The following is a 19,229-nucleotide window of genomic DNA, read 5'->3' on the forward strand; positions in this document are numbered from 1 at the left end:
CTCCTTGAGGTGCTCGGTTCTCAGACCTGGACGAGACACAGACCACAGCCAATCCAGTCAAAGGTGATGTGTAGAAAGGACTCAGCAGGACCCGGCAGTGAGCTGAACAGTCAGAGATTTATCTCCTGCCATAATTTCAAAACTGCTCCTTGCAAGGTAGAAGTTTTTACAGCAAGTATTTCCCTCTGGAGAGCAGTAGACTCTTCCAGAGATTCAGGGTCTCAAGTTTAAAGGTCAAATCTATTGAATATCAACCTTCAATGCCCACTGCTACACCTGCCCTCAACAGTACCAAAAAGAGGATCCTGGGAAGACTGATAATGGCCCAGCAGGTTCTTGCCCAGGAGATCCTGGTGTTTCCCAGAGAAAACCATTTTGGGAATCTTGAGAGTCAATGGCAAGCTGAATAGTCAGTTTGCAAAAGTGGAGCTGACAAGTTTTATTTTGATTTATTTTGCAATGGAACATCAGAAAAATAAAATAGGCAGCAGATGCCTCAGAGAGTTCAGGGCAGACCGTGACGTTTTTCTGGTATACGTTTATGCTAGGTCTCAACTATCCTGGAGCATGAAGAAAGGAAATTGGCAACACACTAAGAGGAACTAGGAGAACTAAAAACTTGCCTAGGTCACAATGTCTAAATGGATACTGTAAACTCAAAATCAAACAGGCCCGGCTAATCTCCCAGTGAGTCTGATCTGGTGGGATTGAGAAGAAGCAAATGTAACCGTGTGAAAGAAAGACACATTTTCTGACCAGTAAGGGATGTTTAACAAGAAGGATCACATGTTTCATTCTGTTGGTCTTGCCTTGGTTGTTATGAATCTTAGCAATAAATCTCAAGGACGAAACCAGCAATCATATTAAACGTAGGGTATTGTCCTCCATTTTCTATTGTAACTGTGATTCTCAGATCTGTCAGTGCATTAAAATCACTTGGGGAATATTTTAAAATACAGATTCTTTAGGCTCAACCTCTGATACTAAATCAGAATTTCCAGCAATAAGGATGATAAACAAGGCTAGAAAAATAGATAGAAATATATAGTTAAAGACCTCAAGTGATTCTTAAGCCAAGCACTTTTTTAAAAGTCAGAGTTGGTAAGCTTTATCATCTTGATATATTATTCCCACTTTTAATAGTTCTACTGAAAGCATCTCAATTGTAAGCTGCCAGAAGTCCTTGGTGAAAACAGACTGAGTGCAAATGAAGGGTGAGGGAAGAGGCTAGAAGAAGAGAGAACAGATGAGAAAGAGAGAGAGACCTAGAGACCTTAGAAAACATGTTGGATTAAGTAGCTTAATCTAAGTTTAGTATCTTGGAACAGAGAAGGCTTATCTAACCTTTGGAGAGAGACTTCTGTTACCCATCTAAGAAATAAAGTCAAAGACAGCTTGTCTGGAGATTTTGTGAGAAGTTCAGAGCCTCTGAAACTTTTTCTTATAATCCTCCCTTATTTTCAACTTTCTCTTTCCAAATAATGCCTCCCAGGGATTTCCTTAAACAGGAACAGTATTCATTCCTCTTTTGTGGAGATGGGAAGAATCTAAAGAAAAAGATAAGACTGAGTCCCAGAAAGAAGGTGAGCCATGTGACCACATCTCACAGCGGGGCCCTGGAAAGATGGAGGCATGACGTCCTAGGGAGCAGTGGATAAAAGCCAGGCTGGGTTATTTCAGGTCAGTCCTGTCTTGCTTGGCTCACGGGAGATGGGGTGTTGTTAGTGTGAGACAAGAGCTCAGATTGGCGACTGACTGGTTTTGATTTAATTACATAGTGAGATATTTCTTAAGAGCATACATCACCATCCTTTCTCCTAAACGTGGGTTTCATTTTCAACAAAACACTTCTCGCATAAGCAACATTTCGTGTCTAAACCCTTATTGCCATTCCCAGAACTGCTTGCAGCCTTTCAGAAACCCATTATTTTATAATTATAATCAAGACTATTAGGACAGGACAATTTGTGCCAAAAGCACATTTACACTCAGAATTGTCACTTAGCACTGTCACAGGGAGGTAGCATCTCTATTTCTGTAAAATCAAAGAGAGTAGCAGACACTGCCTTATAAACTTTCAATTTCTAGATGCATGGGAGGTACTGACCTTGTCTGAATTTTTCTCCAGTCAGTCCTCTGAATACCCCTGGTGAATAGCTGTTACTTGGTGGAAAGAATGCAGCCCTGAGAATCAGGCCAACTTGGGTTCACATCCTAATTTTCTTCCTTCCAAGTGGACAATTCACCTTTGGACCTCAGTTTCTTCATCTGAAAAATGGCAAAGCTATTAGTATGTGCCCATTTAATTTTAACAATTAAATGAATTAATATACAGATTGGAACAGTCCCAGGCATGTACCAAAAGCTTAGCAAATATTAGTTATTTTTGTGATTAATGCATAGAAGCTGTGTGACCTTAGACAAGTTACTTATCCTCTCTGGGCACCCATTTCCTTTTTGTCCAAGTGAGGAAACTGGTAGTGGCAGCAATCAGATAAGCTCACATGCCGCTCAATATATTTGATTCCTTTTGATCAGCCATTTATTCCACAGGCTTCACTATGAGTTGAAAACTCTGTGAGTTCCATAACGGAACCCAGAGCGTGTGACCTTATTCCAGCCGTCTGGAAAGTCCTTAGCTTTTGGAATTTCCCCATAACCTCTGTGTTCAGTCATAGGTCTGTGATTTCCATCAGGAAGTCAGACTGACTGGAAAAATGATACAGCAACATAAACATGTTGTTTACAGGAAAGGCATGATCTAGTGGACCTGATTTGTCCATTAAGAATCTTTCATCATGTGTATTTTTTTTTCAGATTAGTCCAACAGCTTTATTAAAAGATAAAACCCTTCTCCCTCTGCGGTCCTGGTGGCATCGGCCTTAGGCTCTGAGCATCCAGATGTCCTGCAGTCCGAGAGGCATCATGTGTATCTTTAATTTACTTTTTTTACTTTTTTTTTTTTTTTGCGGTACGCGGGCCTCTCACTGCCGGCCGCGGCCTCTCCCGTCGCGGAGCACAGGCTCCGGACGTGCAGGCTCAGCGGCCGTGGCTCACGGGCCCAGCCGCTCCGCGGCATGTGGGATCCTCCCGGACCGGGGCACGAACCCACATCCCCTGCATTGGCAGGCGGACTCTCAACCACTGCGCCACCAGGGAAGCCCTAATTTACTTTTTCACAGGTTCTTATGGCTGTAATAGTAATCTTGATAAGTAACAATAGTAATAATTCTCTTTGGTCAATACCAATCAAAATTATGACGATGAGATGGAAGGCTTTATGCATTTTTGTGGGAAGAGAGTGCTCTTGACATAGTACAGTGCTTACTTGTCTTAGTTATGGAGTGAAGTAGACTTACATCCTAACCTCAGAGCTGTCATTCATTAACAGGTGACCTTGGGCACATTACAGAATGACTCCAAGTGTCAGTCTCCTCATCTATAAATTGGAAATAATTAGTATCTTCCTAATTCATTGATGTGACAAAGTAAATGAGATAGTATATATAAGGCCCTTGCACAAAATGATTGCTCAATTGAAGATAACTATTGGTTATTATTATCAGTATTGTCATTATAGCTCAGTGAGGTCTGCAAAGAAGATAGTATCACCCCCATTTTATGTATTGAAATCTGAGCCTCAAGGCACTTGAATGACTTGCCCACAATCACACAACAAGTAAATGAAGACCCTGAACCAGGTCTTGGTTTCTACTCTCACAGGAAGTTCAGTGTCCCCTGCGTCAGAATTCTGCTCCATTATAAATGGACAGAGTCTGGCTTTTGCCCTTTATTTTTAGACATATATACATTCTTTTTTAAATGTTCTTTTCCATTAAGGTTTATCCCAGGAGATTGGATATAGTTCCCTGTGCCATATAGTAGGACCTTGTTGTTTATCCATTCTGAATGTAATAGTTTGCATCTACCAACCCCAAAATCCCAGTCCGTCCTTCTCCCTCCCCTCTTCCTTGGCAACCACAAGTCTGATCTCTATGTCTGTGAGTCTATTTCTATTTCATAGATAGGCTCATTTGTGCCATATTTTAGATTCCACATATAAGTGATATCATATGGTATTTGTTTTTCTTTCTGACTTTACTTCACTTAGTATGATAATCTCTAGTTGCATCCATGTTGATGCAAATGGCATTATTTTGTTCCTTTTTATGGCTGAGTAATATTCCATTGTATATATGTACCACATCTTTATGCATTCATCTGTCAATGGACATTTAGGTTGTTTTCATGTTTTGGCTATTGTGAATTGTGCTGCTGTGAACATTGGGGTGCATATATCTTTCGGAATTATAATTTTGTCCAGGTATGTGCCCAGGAGTGGGATTGCTGGATCATATGGTAGTTATATTTTTAGTCTTCTGAGGAACCTCCACACTGTTTTCCATAGTGGCTGCACCAACTATGGCCATTCTGACTGGTGTGAGGTGCTACCTCATTGTAGTTTTGATTTGCATTTCTCTAATAATTAGTGATGTTAAGCATCTTTCCATGTGTCTACTGGCCATCTATATGTCTTCTTTGGAGAAATGTCTATTAAGGTCTTCTGCCCATTTTTCAATTGGGTTGTTTGGTTTTTTGTTGTTGAGTTGTATGAGCTGTTTGTATATTTTGGAGATTAAGCCCTTGCTGGTTGCATCATTTGCATTTTGCCCCTTTTAAAATTCTAGCAATGGTGTCTGATAATTCACTGTGTTTTTCAGAGCTAGGACCCTGCCATCTCTTCCCATTCTCCCTCCGTGAGAGTGGAATCACTGAGTTTGACTATGGGTGTGAGCCTCCTGCCTTAGAGACTTTCAGGTTCCAGTTTTCTATGTCACCTTCATGCCAGGCTTGGGATATTTCTTGCTCATAAGGCAGCCCCTTCAGGCAGGTAAATTTGGAGCTGTGCTCCATCTCCCTTCCACTCTCTATTTTATCTTTGTAGTAGCCCTGTAATATAGGAGAAACTTACCCTTCCTATTCAAGAAAACAAACTGAAATTAGAGAGATTAAGAAACTTATCCAAAATTATCTTGTGAAGGTGTGGCAGGACCTTCAAATCCAAGTCCACTGTATGCATCTGCTAGAATAGTAGCCACATAAAGAAGTCCATATAGGATTTTTTAAAACTTGTCCTCCCTAGAGACTTCCCTGGTGGTCCAGTAGCTAAGACTCCGCGCTCGCAATGCAGGGGGCCCGGGTTCAATCCCTGGTCAGGGAACTAGATCCCACATGCCACAACTAAGAGTTCACATGCCGCAATGAAAAGATCCCTCGTGCCACAACAAAGATCGAAGATCCTGCATGCTGCAGCTAAGCCTCGGCGCAGGCAAATAAATAAATAAATAAAAACTCTGTCCCCCTTATATTTAGCAACAATGACTAGAATATTCCATTGGAAGAAAATGAAAGCCAGATTTTCTAGCACTCCTGATTTTCAAAGCATCTGTATTCTTCACTTAGCAAAATAGATAATTGGCATTCTAGGTACTAGGCTGAAATTCTAAGTCCAAATTCTCAATTATTTGGGTCCTCCTCTCATTAGACAGCCTGAAAGAAGTGAGAATAATGGTGCCAGTGGGAAAGTCAGTCCAAGAGGCACGCTTTGTTGCTCCTCCTGACAGTCCAACTTAAATTCTGTGTCAAGGTGCATTGCTAAAGTTGATGTACTCAAACTACATCAGTTAAGTCTCCTTATTGTGTTGATTTACAATGACACATCCCTGCCATTTAATGAAGGCATTGAAAGGAACAGCCTTATTCCAAGTCATGTGGCAGAAAGGTATCTCTGAGTACAGGTTGGTGGGTAATTGCTATAAATACAGAAACAGTTGAGCCTATCTGGAAGGCCATTTGAATAGACCTATTTGCATGGAGTCCTGGGAGCCTCATTGAAAAGAAATTACTACATCAGAAAAGATAATTAAAGTGGGAAAGGCTTAGTTCGTCATTGTTGGAGGAAATGGTTGATTTCAAGTACTGCCTCATGTCTCTCACACAGCTCATCTTTCAGCCCAACACACATCCTTTGGTTTAACCTTCATATCTGGATTCTGTTGAGCCCTGGCCAACCAGTGGAACCATAGGAGGACTAATTCTAATTAGGGAGTTTCTTTCTGACTTGGCCTCCACCCATGCTGTTGTCAGAACCCCAGCCTCCTTCTGGACTCTCACTTTTCTGGAAATTACCAGCAAGTTCCTGGAAGGTACTACATGAACTCATAGGTGTCCTAAGAAGAATGACTGAGAGGTCTATTGCGTTTAAATCCAAGCTCTGCCATTTTCTACCTGTGGGACTTGAGATAAGTTACTTATAGAGCCTTCATTTCCTAATGGTTAATAATGCTGGTATTACCAGTGTCCATCTAATAGGCAGAGTATGGGACTTAAAATTAGATACCATACACAAAGCAGTAGAATAGGGCCTAAAAATGGCCATTAAAAATAATTATTATTAGAGAAGTCCTCTTCTCCCATTCTGCAAAGTCTTTTGTAATACTTGGAGTTAAGGAACGAAGTGGAGGAGGTGGCTGAGAACATCGCTTCATAAAGTCCCAGAGGATTACTCCCCTTTAAAAGTGTTCCTTATATTGAACATGTACTATTTTTAATACTTAAAACAGTTTTGCAAAGTAATAATCTACCCTCCTTTTATATTTGAGTTAACTAGATTCTCAGGGAGGTGAAGCCAATGTCCAGAGGGTAAGTGGTGAATGTGAGTTTTGGCTTTCTCCAAAAGCCATACTGTCCAAAACACCAGGAGGGTCTCCCTGGAGTTAGGACGGGAAACCACTGCTAAAGCTTACTCTAAGGGTCCTTTTTTCCTTGTCAAGATTTTCTAGTTCTAATTAACTAAACTTGTCCATGTATTGTTTTTTTGAATCTCCCTTGTGCCCTTTATGGAAAGAAAGGTGTCATAAATAAATCACTCAGTATATATAATATATATATGCATATGTATTTACCTAATGATTCATGGTTTCAGTGAAAAACCCTTGACTACTGTTAACCACACAGAGAGGTTCAGGAGTTTCACTTCCTGTCTTGTGAACCTGAAGCATGAAGCAGTGGGGTACAATGGAAAGTGAGCTGCCCAGTGTAAGCTGGAAGCCAGGTTCAGGCCCTGCCACTTTACTCTGTGGCCTAATAAATTTACTTCCTGGAACTTCAGATTTTACACCAGTAAAATGGTGAAATGACTTCTTAATCTGCTACCCCCCCCCCAGATCATAAGAGATTCAAATGTGGTTATAATTGTGTGAATATGTTCTAAGTTGTAGGGTAGTACACAAATTTAAGGCATTATTATTAATTTTTCTTTTCTTTTTTCTATTCCACCCTTCATCTCTGTTTAACCCAGAGAATTTAAATGGCTGCAAAGAACCTGTCCTAGGCCTAACTTTCCTTTTTCTTCCCCTTATGTTTCTGTCATATCATTTCTTTCCTTTCTTGTCCACCTCACCTGCAATTTTCAGAATTCCCAGCTGGGAGAGGGGACTGATAGGAAGAAGACCAGTGACAGCCTTGGATCCAGGAAATATTCCAGTCCTATTTTGATTTTCCTCCTTGGAGTCTTGTGTATTTGCTTGAACTAACACACAGATGAAGAATGCATATTTAAATATGAAAAGAAACACACTCACATATAGCCTAGACACACACAAAAATGCATGCCTTCAAGCATACTCAGAATATAGCACAGACATTTGTCTATAAGGAATCACATACCAGCACTAGAGTGAGGACCTAACTCAAACATCTGGAGACATCTATGTCAAATGCAAATATTCCCCTTGCAATATAATCACACTTTCTTCCATGCAGACATGATCACACAAAAAGCAACAGGAACACATAGAGGCGTGTGCACAAATACATACATCCACTTTCATTAGCACATAAGACCTATAAACACACCCAGGCATGTTCAGCAACTCCAACCATGCTCCAGCCAAAATGCACTCTGGAACACTCAGTCACAAACACACTCCTAAATGTGGCCATATTTCCAGTTTTTGACAACAGTATTTTCCAAGTGTCCTCATTGCCCTTTCTTTGACTGCACCGTTCTGGGAAAGCTGGCTGCATGTGCTTTTCAAAGAATTTCCCTTAGCATGACCCACAGTAACCTCAAGGACGTTACTTTCTCAATGATAATATCTACTCTTTCCTAAACGTAATCATGGAGTGACATCCAACAGGAAACAGCAATGTGTGCTCCCCACCTCGAACCATTTCAAAATCCCCTGAGAGATTCAGTGGACCATCAAACAATACTCATTTGCTGCAGAAGAATCCTTTGCTGCAACTCCCATCATGCAGTCACCCCAGCTCTATCAGCCCACATGTTTCTGGGGTCATCAAGAAGAGCTGACCTCCTGAGGTCACCCCACCTCCTGCCCTGCCTCTAGCCTGAATTGCTCATGATGAGACCAGGAAGCTGGACTTGTCTCCCTCTATTACAATAAGTGCCACTTTCAACCAAATTATTTTAATGCTTCCTTCATGACAGTCATAACTTGGTAGGTAATAACTTCAGAATGGCATCAAGTGACAAAGTGACAGAGTATATTTTACATATTTGCTCAAAAGTTAGTGGTTAAGTATGGATCTTTCCAGCATGTCTCTAACAGCCTTATTTATGATATGGGTTTATAGAGAAGACATGAAAAATGAGAACTGGATTTATAAAGACAAAAAATATCAGGGACTAGTAGTTAATAGATAGAACATGCTAAGGGATAACCAGGATGCTTGTGAATAGACTTAAAGTAGGGGGTGTGGATCTGAATCTGGAGCCTTTTGAGTCACAAATAGAATTTAAATTATATTCAAAAGAAAAGGGAAAAGTGAGCCAAGACCTAGATCAGTTGAAACTACCAAAACTGCTTTGTTTTAACATGGCTAGCACATATAACATGAGATGGTTTCTACTCAAAAGATGAAGGAGAAGAAGTCTGTCCTTTTCTAATCTCACTGAGGCCCAATCTCTTAGTTCTAATTCAATTTGACGGGGTAAGAGTTGAGTTGACTTTCCCTGTCCTGGACTCCTTAGCTGAGTTGGTTGAAACATCCACCTGGAAGTTCTGTATTTCAGTACAGTGTTTATGCCCTCTGCATTGTAAACTCCATGAGATTAACAGTCCTGAATATCTTGTGCACCACTAAATCACCAGCCTTTAGCACAATGCTTGGTACGTTGCAGCATTTAATACTTGTTAACTGAACAATCACTGTGTCCAGCTGGGCAAGGAGCACATCAGGAGATTTTCCTCCTCAAGTGGAGGCTGTTGCTTCCTGCTGTCTGCTGTCTGCATCTGCTGTTCCTTCTGGCCTCCATGGTTTACCGTCCAGCAAGGCTTTTCTGAGTCGTCTCCAGAAGATGTGCCGCCCCAGGACACTGTCCTCCCACTCCAGGTAGGTATTCCTGTTGAGAAGGCGATACAGCTCTACCTGCTGCCGCAGCAGGGACTTCTCCAACTTCTGCAGGACTATGAAGATGATGCCAGCACGGCTGCTAAGAAACTGCCAGGTCTGGGCAATCTCATACTCAAAGATACACCATCGGCTCTGGATGAAGTGCTGGGACACCACGACAATAACCTTCCGGCTTTTGTGGAAACCTTCCTGGATGATGTTGGCGGCAATGGCTACCCCAGGAATAAAGTCTCTGTAGTGAAGGCAGAGCTGAAAGGGGGGCACCCCCTCCTCCAAGTTCTTTACCAATTCATTCCTCACCCAGTCTTCGTCCTGGCTTGAGTAGATTACAAAAGCATCATAGGTGCTTTCACCTCTGCCATACTTTTTGCAGCCAGCAAGAAGCATTAGGTGGAAATAGAACTTATAGACCAGGGCTCCTGCCACAGATACCAAGAGGATGGTGAGAACCGACACACTAATGATCATCTTGTTCATCTGACAAGTGGCATTCCTGAAACTAAGCACGGGCATGTCCTGCATATCTAAAGGTTGTGTACACATCATTTGCTCAGCTCCCACCAAGAGCTGCCTCTGGTCCTTCACCCACTGCAGGAAACTCTGGTGTTCACACACACAAGCAAAGTCATTCTGAGTAAGATTTAACAAAGCAAGGCTCCTTGGCAAATGCTGTAGTTCTTGCTCCTTGGACTCCATGATACGGTTGAAACTGCAGTCCAGAATCTGGAGGGAGTGGAGTGGTTTATAAGGAAGTGTATCCAATGACAAGAGTTTGTTGTGACTCATATTTAGCACCTGAAGTTTAGGGAGGGAGTGAAATGCCATCTGGGATACCCGTTCCAGTTGACACTTAGAGAGGTCCAGGATGGTTAAGTTAGTCAGTTCTGTGAAGATATCAGGAAGCAAGTTGTTCTGAAAAGAATTGCCTGCCATTTTCAAGGTTTGGAGGCTGACCAAGCCAACAAAGATGCCATGGAAGACAACTTGGGTGTTGGTATAAGAAATGTCAAGGTAACGGAGATTTCTGAGTGATAGGAATACTGAAAAATCGTTGGCCTGTTTCAGATTGGAATGCTGAAAATCCAGATGTTCTAGTTGCTCTAAGCCCAAGAAGTTTGAACTCATAGTAATGACATCATTGAAGCTCAGATCTAAATGCTTCAGTTTGCTTGTCCCAAAATTAGTGTGAGAACAGCAACCCTTGAAACTCAAGTGATTTCTTTTGAGATCTAGAAACTGAAGGTTTGGTAGCTCAAATTTAGTAAAAGTGCTCATATGTTTGTTGTCTGTGAAAACAAACTTTTTGAGAGAATTGAGCTTCAGTGCGGGAAATTGTTTAAAATTACAGTTAGTCAATTCTAAGTGTTGCCATCTGCAATCTTTAGGAAGGGCTTCTAGACTGTCTAAATCCAGACTCAACAGAGAAATCACAGAAACATTTACCAAACAATTAAATAAGCCTGTATCATCCTTTGGGAATTCACTGAAGTATGCTATCCGAAACTGTTCGAAGGTCAAATTGCACAGTCCCTCCAGGACAGATCTGTCAAAACTTTCCAAGATCCTTTCATTTTTAAATTCTCCCAAAACCAACCGATTGATTTTTAAACCAGCCAGACCTTGAATACAAATTTTCATTACATGTGTACTATTAAAATTACTTCGCAAAGTCAGTTCATTGAGCTTAATTTCTTTAAAGGTGCCTGGTTCAATAAAGTCTAAAGGGTTCAGGGACAAATCTAAAGAGAGGTTGAGTAGGGGCATTTGATGTAGAACCTTCAAGTCTTCGTGATAAATATTTTGGATTTTGTTATTAGAAAGATCCAAGTGCTCCAGGTTGGGCAGGTTAGAAAAATATTCAGGAAACTTGAAGGAATGGATAAGATTGTGAGCCACATTAAGCTCCCTCAAGGTTTTGAGATGCCCAATGGGGAAGTCCTCTAGAGATGCCAGGTTTGTCTCCACAGCTACCAGCTTCTGTAAACTTGATAGCCCGGAAAAGGCTCCCAGGGCTAAACTCTGTATAGGGTTTCCTGTCAATATCAAGGTGGAGAGGTGGTTTAGGCCCTGATATGCATCATCTTCAATCATCTGAATTTCACATCTACAAGGAAAAGAGACACAGATTACATAATATTTCGGCTGAATTAAAAAAAAAAACAAAATGAAATATCAACACAGTCATCTAGGTCTTCACACAGATATGACATGACATATTATGATGCATAGGCAGAAATATCAAGCAAAGCAGATGAAGCAAAGAAGAAGCCCCACACATTTGGTGCGATTGTACTGGCCCCCGTGACAGTCTCTTTTTATCACAGTAGGCACTCATGCTAAGCAGAGGCAGCCCATCCAACAGAGGGAAATCAGTTAAAGATCAATGATTGGGGCACGTGAAGACTGAACCTCGGATCAGCTTTAGCCATTTCCTGACACACATAATTGTGATTATATATCTGATTGGTACAGATGAGGCAGATAGATGTTAGTTGTTAGGCATGATAAATGACTAGTGAATGTCAATTTCAAAGGTATAAAAAATTACACCGAAGTGTCACAGATATCCTTAATGTTCATGAAAAGTTCTCCATATAGGGCTCATCGCTTAATATTAATCAGAGTATTAAGATGAAGAGAATATTTAACTTGGAAGCAGGAGATGTGAACATGAATCTCTGATCTGCTGTCAACAAGGCATGTGCATGTATATGAATCCCTTAAACTCTCCAAGCCTCAATTTCCTCATCTACAAAAAGAAAAAAATGTATCAATAGATTTCCATAGGAAAAAAAGGCTGCCTGGTCTATCACAAAGCATCCTTAAAAGATAAGTGGAGTTACTGTATATGAAGAAGCAACATGAGAAGTCAGAGTATCTATTGCACTGTAATCTGTCCTTGCCCTAATCCAGAATCTCCTCCTGGCTAACCAGGAGGGGGAGCTAGCCTCTCTGCAAGCACATATTTAAAGCCTCTGAGGGTAGTTCCTTGGGTATGTGTTGCGTCGAAAGTGAATTATAAGGGACATTGATGAAAAACTTTTGTTTAAAAAAAAACGTTGGTCTGTCTACCTCAATTCAGTATATTTCTTGACAAAATTCTTATTCAGAAAACTGAAATTTATAAACTAGTTGAATGCTATAATAGTATTTTATGCTTATAAAGTCTACTTTACAAGGTTTTTAATATATATAGCGTGTTAACATTTAGTATCACAGTTAACCCTATGGGGTAAGGTTCACCATTTATGTTTCACAGATTTGAAAACTGAGACTCAAGTCACACAAAGTGACATGCTTCAGGCCACATGGCAGTATATGTTGGAGGAGGACCCAGCTCAAGTCTTCTGACCTCCATAAGGCTCTATGTCACTGCCTTCAAAATGCTTGATCCCCCCTTTGTTGTAGTCTATCAATATCCAAGTTAGAGTATAAAACATAAGATGATCACTCTTCTGCAGAAATATCTACTATCCTCTTATCCTTTATTAAAAGTTTCTATAATAAAATGTCATACATAAAATGTTTCTCCATTTTTCACAAACCCTTATAGAGATTATAGTCCATTATCTATTACATTTCTAAATAAGGTCCCTGATGATGAAAATGATTTTAGGATTCAATTACCCCCAAAATGATGATAATAACTTCACCTGTTCTAATGAATGATATACTTCCTTATATCAGAAAAATAAAACATTAGTCACTGTTCTGTCTCACAGCAGATGTTTTCCTTTGATCTTGTTATCTTTCTCTTTGGGTTACTTGTATCTTTCTAATTCCTTATCCTCTACCCGCCTTCCAATATTCTAAACATTATTTGAATCCCACTCAGTTCATGAACTCTATATTGATTATTCACTGCATAGAAGGCCCCTTTTCTGTACAACACAATGTCTTGCCTCTAGTTTGCAAATAACTTATCACCTCCTCTTATATATTACTATCCTTATTATCTCAGGTTCAAAAGCCAAAATCAGAATCATGTAGCATGTGTTGAATGTCTACTATGCTGAGCACCATGCTCAGGATTTAAACATATCAAGTCTTTCAAGTGGATATGCCCTCCTTAATAGCTAGGGTTGTATGTTATATATCAACACACTCTTGTTTCCTAGCAGAGTGAACAACATATAGCAAGTAGTCAATAAATATCTGCTGATGAAAGAGTTTGAGTCAATCTACTCCCCTAACTTAAAAGAAAATCAAAGATAGAATTGTCCTTAGAGACTGTCTCATCCAACTGCTCATTTCACAAATAAGAAAGCTGAGACCTGGAGAAGGGAGGTGGCTTGCCCAAAGTTATATAGCAGGTAAGATGTCTGTTGAATGAATAAATAGGTGAATGAAAATGAGACTTCACTAAACAGGCTTTCTGACTTAAGAATGAAATGATAAAACAACGAACATTTCTCCGTGTACAATGGTAAAACTCATATATTACCTGGATAAATCCAACATCTGCAGTTCTGGGAAGTTGGAGAAGCTATGGCTGTTTAAATGATTCAGGTGGTTAAAGCTCAGGTCCAATATCTTGGTCGATGTGGGGATGTTGTCAGGGATTCTGTAGAGATTCAGCTCCATGCATTGGTAACTAATGTTAGGAACCACCTGAAATGGTCAGACATTAGATGCAGTGTCTTGCTGCATGCATCTTAGCAGACCTCCCAGCAACTCTCCTCTCCTAGGCCAGAGTCTGGGATGCCACTGGGTCAAGCACAGGGGCCAGTCAGCCGTCTTTCATCCATCCATCCATCCAGTCGTGCATCCACCCGATCATCTGTTCATCCATCCACCCATCCATTCATTTATCCACTCACTTCATTCTTATAAAATGTCTTACTCTAGATTAGGAAGGGAAAAGCACCTACCCAGTGTTTAACCTCTACTATCACAATGGCAGCGTTTAGTGAGAAGCAGTGGAGTCAAGTGGTGAAGAGCTGAAGCTCTAGAGTCCAAAAGCTCTGGGTTTCACCCTTCCCTGTGATTTGCAACAAGGGATTTTGTTGTTGTTGTTGTTGTTGTTTTATTTATTTATTTATTTAGGGCTGTGTTGGGTCTCCGTTGTGATGCACAGGCTTCTCACTGCAGTAACTTCTCATTGCAAAGAAGAGGCTCTAGGTGTGCAGGCTTCAGTAGTTGTGACACGCAGGCTCAGTACTTGTGGCTCACGGGCTTAGTTTCTCCGCGGCATGTGGGATCTTCCCGAGCCAGGGATCTAACCCGTGTCCCCTGCATTGGCAGGCAGATTCTTAAGCACTATGCCACCAGGGAAGTCCCATTGTTGTTTTTCTAAATAAACCTCTTGTTGTATACAAGCTTAGGGAGACTGCGAGTCAGGTGTCCAGACCTTCCTTAATCATAGCCCAAGTTTTGCCAATTGTATTCTTTCCCTTGGATCAAGGACCTTTGAGCAGATGAGATAGAAATGGGGACAAATCTTTGAAAATGGGGACAAATCTTTGAAGTGCGTAGACTCCAGTGGTGGAACCTAGTGAGTAAGGTCAAGCGCTGGATGCTGTCTTGGTTCCTCTGCTGAGTTTATCAGACTTTCCCGAATTCTTTGTAAGCCTCGTTCTCTAAACTCCCATTTAATTTCCTAATTCTCTGACTCTTCAACAAAATTCCTTGCTTAAGCCAGCTAATTTTGGTTTTCAGTTTAAAACCAGTAGAATCTTTTAAAAGGATTAATGAGATACGGTATTAAAGAGATTATCTCAAAGCCTATGACAGTGTAAATGATCAATAAATGTTAGCATGTTTTATTATTGGCTATTATAATTCCCCACTATATGCAGGCTTGTTTCTTATATGTTACATGTTTGAACTTAATCTTCAAATAAACCTTTTTAAGAAGAAAAATTCAGTGAGATGAAGTAACATGTGTAACGTCTCACAGGCCATAGTGCAGCTCTTTGCTTTATTCGCTTGTCTCCTGAAATGGTATTCCTCACAGAATCCTCACAGCCCATACCGTCTAATAGAGGATGGTGCCAGACATCCTCCCTTACCCTCTTTTATCCTCCTTCACAGGAGTCATCACTATCTAACATTATGCCTTCTGTGTGATTGTTCCATACGTACTGTTTGTTTCCCTCACTAGATCGTAAGCTTTGAGACTCTAGCTCTCTGTGTCCAGCACTCAGAATGATGCCCGGAAAATATTTGTTTGAACAAATGAATTGACAACCGATTACATGGAAGTTTATTCAAATCCCAGTTGAAGGCATTTTCTGCTAAGTGCTGTGGGCAGCACAAAGGCCAATGTGATAAGGCTCCAGACTTCAATGAGCTCACAGTCTAGAGTAAGAGCTATGATAGGAGCACAACTCATTCCTGAAAAGGGTCTTAAACCAGGCTTGGCAAGTATTCCCTTTGGTTCAGAAAAGGTAGAGATCAATCCTGGATCCAGGGATTGTAGATTGTAGAAGGCTTCCAAGAAAGAATATTTCCAGGTGGGTCTGGAAGGATAAGTGAGATTTGGATATGGAAAGAGGAAGAATGAGGGAAGAGTGTGAGTACACAGGGGTAGAAAACTAGCTCAGATTAGCTGGTGTGTGGCAGGAGTGGTGAAACCTAAGCCAGAGGGGAAGCCAGAGCCAGATCAGGAGGGCCTCATACTTTGTCCTGTGGCAATACTTTTAATCATTTAACACGTATAAATTGAACAACTACATGTGCCAGGCACTGGGATAAAGTGATAAATAAAACCAGCAATGATCTTGCCCTCTTACAGATTCCATTTCAACAGAAAGACAAACAGTGAACAATAAATAAATATATATATATATTCACAACATTATATGTATTTTATATATATCGTATATATATGTATACCCAATGATGTGATATAAAAAAATAAAGCAGTATAGGAGATTAGAGTCAAATATAGTGAGTGGGGAGCTCTACATGAGGCAATCAAGGAAGACTTCCCAAAGGAGGTGACATTTAAGCAGAAATTTGAATGAAGTGAGGGATTAAGCTATGAAAATATCTAGGGCTGCACTGTCCAATATGGTAGCCACTGGCCACACACAGTTGTTGAGTATGAGAAATGTAGATAGTTTAAATATGATAAATGTAAAATATATACAAATCTCAAGGACTTAGTACCAAAGAAAGAATGTAAACTATCTTGTTACTAGTCTAGTATATATTACATTTTGAAATAATATTTTGAATATACTGACTTAAATAAAAATATTATTAAAGTTAAATTCACCTGTTTGTTTTTTATTTTTTTAACTACTAGAACATAGTTTAAAACATAGTTTTAAATTCAGTTAGTTAAAATAAAGTTAATTTGGTTAAATAAAAATTTAGTTAAATTTAGTTTATTAAATATATCATTTAAATTTAAATAATATCATGTGACCCATTGAGCAGCACTGATCTAGGGGAAAAGCATTCTAGCTAGAAGAACTAGCCAGTGCAAAGGCCCCATGGTAGGAAAAGGTCCTAATAACAATGGAAAGTTATTAAAAGTTTTTAAGGACAGTAATTTGTTAGATCTGAACCTCAGAAAAAACAACAACAATGACAAAAAAAAACAGCAGACGAAAATGAGCAGAGTAGATTAAAGGAAGGGGGCTGAGGGGTCAGGAGACAAGTCACTGCCCAAAAGTCAAGGCCAGGGGAACTGAGGATCTGCCCTAGGGTGGCACTGAGGTGATGGGCAGGGTTGGACAAGTTTCAGAAACAGAGCATTTGGGGCATGGGAAATGGGAGGAGCCAGGAGTGGCTGTAATTGTATCCTGGGGTGACCATGATTGGAGGATCCATACCCACTAACTGAACAGCAGGAGAGACACAGGGAGGAGGACAATGAGCAGGGAATGGGGGGAACAGAGGACGTGGAAATAACAAACTTGTCTTTGTTACGTATTAAAGTACACAATTTCCCCCATGTCCTCAATGTCAGGACTGCTGGTTATGCGTTTCTTGAATTTCTGCCACACCCTAAATCCCAGGGCATTCTTCTGGCTGCTTGGTTCTGCCGTGGGCTTTCCAAAGCAATTGTGAAGTCCATGCAGGGGAAAAACAAAGGAGATCCTTCATGAATGAGATTACAAACCAGCTGGTTGATGTTTCACAAAGAAAGAAAGCATTGGGCTTCCCTGGTGGTGCAGTGGTTGAGAAACCACCTTTCAGTGCAGGGGACACGGGTTCGATCCCTGGTCGGGGAAGATCCCACATGCCGTGGAGCAGCTAAGCCCATGTGCCACAACTACTGAGCCTGTGCTCTAGAGCCCGCGAGCCACAACTACTGAGCCCACGTGCCACAGCCACTGAAGCCTGCGCGCCTAGAGCCCATGCTCCACAAGAGAAGCCACTGCAATGAGAAGCCCGCACACCGCAACAAAGAGTAGCCCCCACTGGCCGCAACCAGAGAAAAACCCGCGCGCAGCAATGAAGACCCAACGCAGCCAGAAATAATAAATAAATAAAATAAAATAAATAAATTTATTTACAAAAAAAAGAAAGAAAGCATTGCCTTAGCTGATATTTTGCATCTCTCCCTGTCTCTTTTTCTTCTCTCTCCATCGCTCTTTCTCTTTCTCTGTATCTCTGTCTCTCCTTTTCTTTTCCAACTCCTTTTCTTTTCATTTTTTGGACAGAACTATGACTAGATTCAGAAGTCTGAAGTCCACTTAGAAAGTTGTTTCTATTAAGAGACCAAAAATATCTTCTTCCTGAGATCGAAAGGGGCAAAGCAACAGCTTGAAGCAGAGTGTACAGACCACCAGCGTTAAGCAATGACAGGAAGCAGGCTTCTTACAACTTTCTGTTAAAGCCTATAATTCTTTTATCGATGTGAAAACTCGTCTCAGAGAGGTTTAATAACTTCTGCAAGGTCACACACCCCGAAAGTGAAAGAAGAGTGATTTTTTTTTTTTTTGCGGTATGCGGGCCTCCCACTGCCGTGGCCTCTCCTGTTGCGGAGCACAGGCTCCGGACACGCAGGCTCAGCAGCCATGGCTCACGGGCCCAGCCGCTCCGCGGCATGTGGGTTCCTCCCGGACTGGTGCACGAACCCACGTCCCCAACCACTGCGCCACCAGGGAAGCCCCAAGAAGAGTGATTTTAAGCAGGTCTATCTGACCTGAAGTCCCTAGGAGCACTTTAACTCCTAAATGGGACATGACCCTATGGGCTGCTTGTTAATGTCCTATAGCCATGAATCATTTGGTCCCTGTGGTTTCTTAAGTTTTTAAGGTAATTTGATGTCTGTTTGCAAATGAAACTAACTGGGGCCCGTCATGGGAAACTGAGCTGAGAGCAGTTTTTCAGAAGCAAGGTAAAGCTCCAGGAAGCCGAACTGTCTCCAACCACGTACCTGTACACAAGGGTCCCAGCTCTCCGACCTCAGGCACAAGAGGAAGGCCATGGCTAGGATCAGAGCTGCAGCCAGGCGGGTGGGAGGCATCCTCCTGGCATTTTCTGTGACCAAAAGTGGCCTTCTGGAAACATGACGCTCTGCGTCGGCCGGTCAAGGCAGCCTCCGAGGCACTGTGCTTTCTTCTCTTTCCTGCTCGGCGCCCCAGGACACTGACTGTATTCAAAGCAGTGCTGGGTTAAGGGAGGAGAGGAAGTGAGAGTGGCAACCTTAGCATTCTGGACTTTTGTTTCTCTAATATTTATCTCCTCTGTCACTGGAGGGGAAGTTAGAAGAAGAAGAAGAAAATGTCTGCAGACCAGGGGCTGGAGTAACAGCAAGAGGAAGCTGGCTGTTATCCCAAGAGGTCATCTGACCTCAGGATTAGAGAGTTTAGGAAAGTAATCAGACTGGT

At 41.2% G+C, this 19,229-nt stretch overlaps 1 protein-coding gene across 2 annotated transcripts; it reads right to left on the reverse strand.

Annotated features, from left to right (window-relative positions):
• Positions 1–8,566: 8,566 nt before the first annotated feature.
• On the reverse strand, positions 8,567–18,969 carry TLR4 (toll like receptor 4). 2 transcript variants are annotated; one of them, XM_030858869.3, is made up of 3 exons: positions 18,776–18,969; positions 13,883–14,049; positions 8,567–11,542 (listed from the first exon to the last, which is right to left on the reverse strand). In XM_030858869.3, the coding sequence occupies exons 1-3, from the start codon at positions 18,863–18,865 to the stop codon at positions 9,277–9,279; spliced, it is 2,523 nt and encodes an 840-aa protein (XP_030714729.2). In that variant the 5' UTR covers positions 18,866–18,969; the 3' UTR covers positions 8,567–9,276. The 2 variants fall into 2 exon arrangements, with proteins under 2 accessions (XP_030714729.2, XP_030714730.1); XM_030858870.3 differs by lacking the exon at positions 18,776–18,969 and adding an exon at positions 14,310–14,483.
• Between the last annotated feature and the right edge of the window lie 260 nt (positions 18,970–19,229).

This window comes from Globicephala melas, chromosome 6 (genome assembly GCF_963455315.2).
Source record: "Globicephala melas chromosome 6, mGloMel1.2, whole genome shotgun sequence".
NCBI lineage: Eukaryota > Metazoa > Chordata > Mammalia > Artiodactyla > Delphinidae > Globicephala > Globicephala melas.

Excerpts from the sequence above, each read along its gene's own strand:
- TLR4 (XM_030858869.3), bottom strand. The coding sequence starts at position 18,865 with ATGCCTCCCACCCGCCTGGCTGCAGCTCTGATCCTAGCCATGGCCTTC. Across the intron at positions 14,050-18,775 it reads GCTGGGACCCTTGTGTACAG|GTGGTTCCTAACATTAGTTA; the intron begins GTACGTGGTTGG and ends TGACCATTTCAG. Across the intron at positions 11,543-13,882 it reads CAGATGTTGGATTTATCCAG|ATGTGAAATTCAGATGATTG; the intron begins GTAATATATGAG and ends TTTTCCTTGTAG.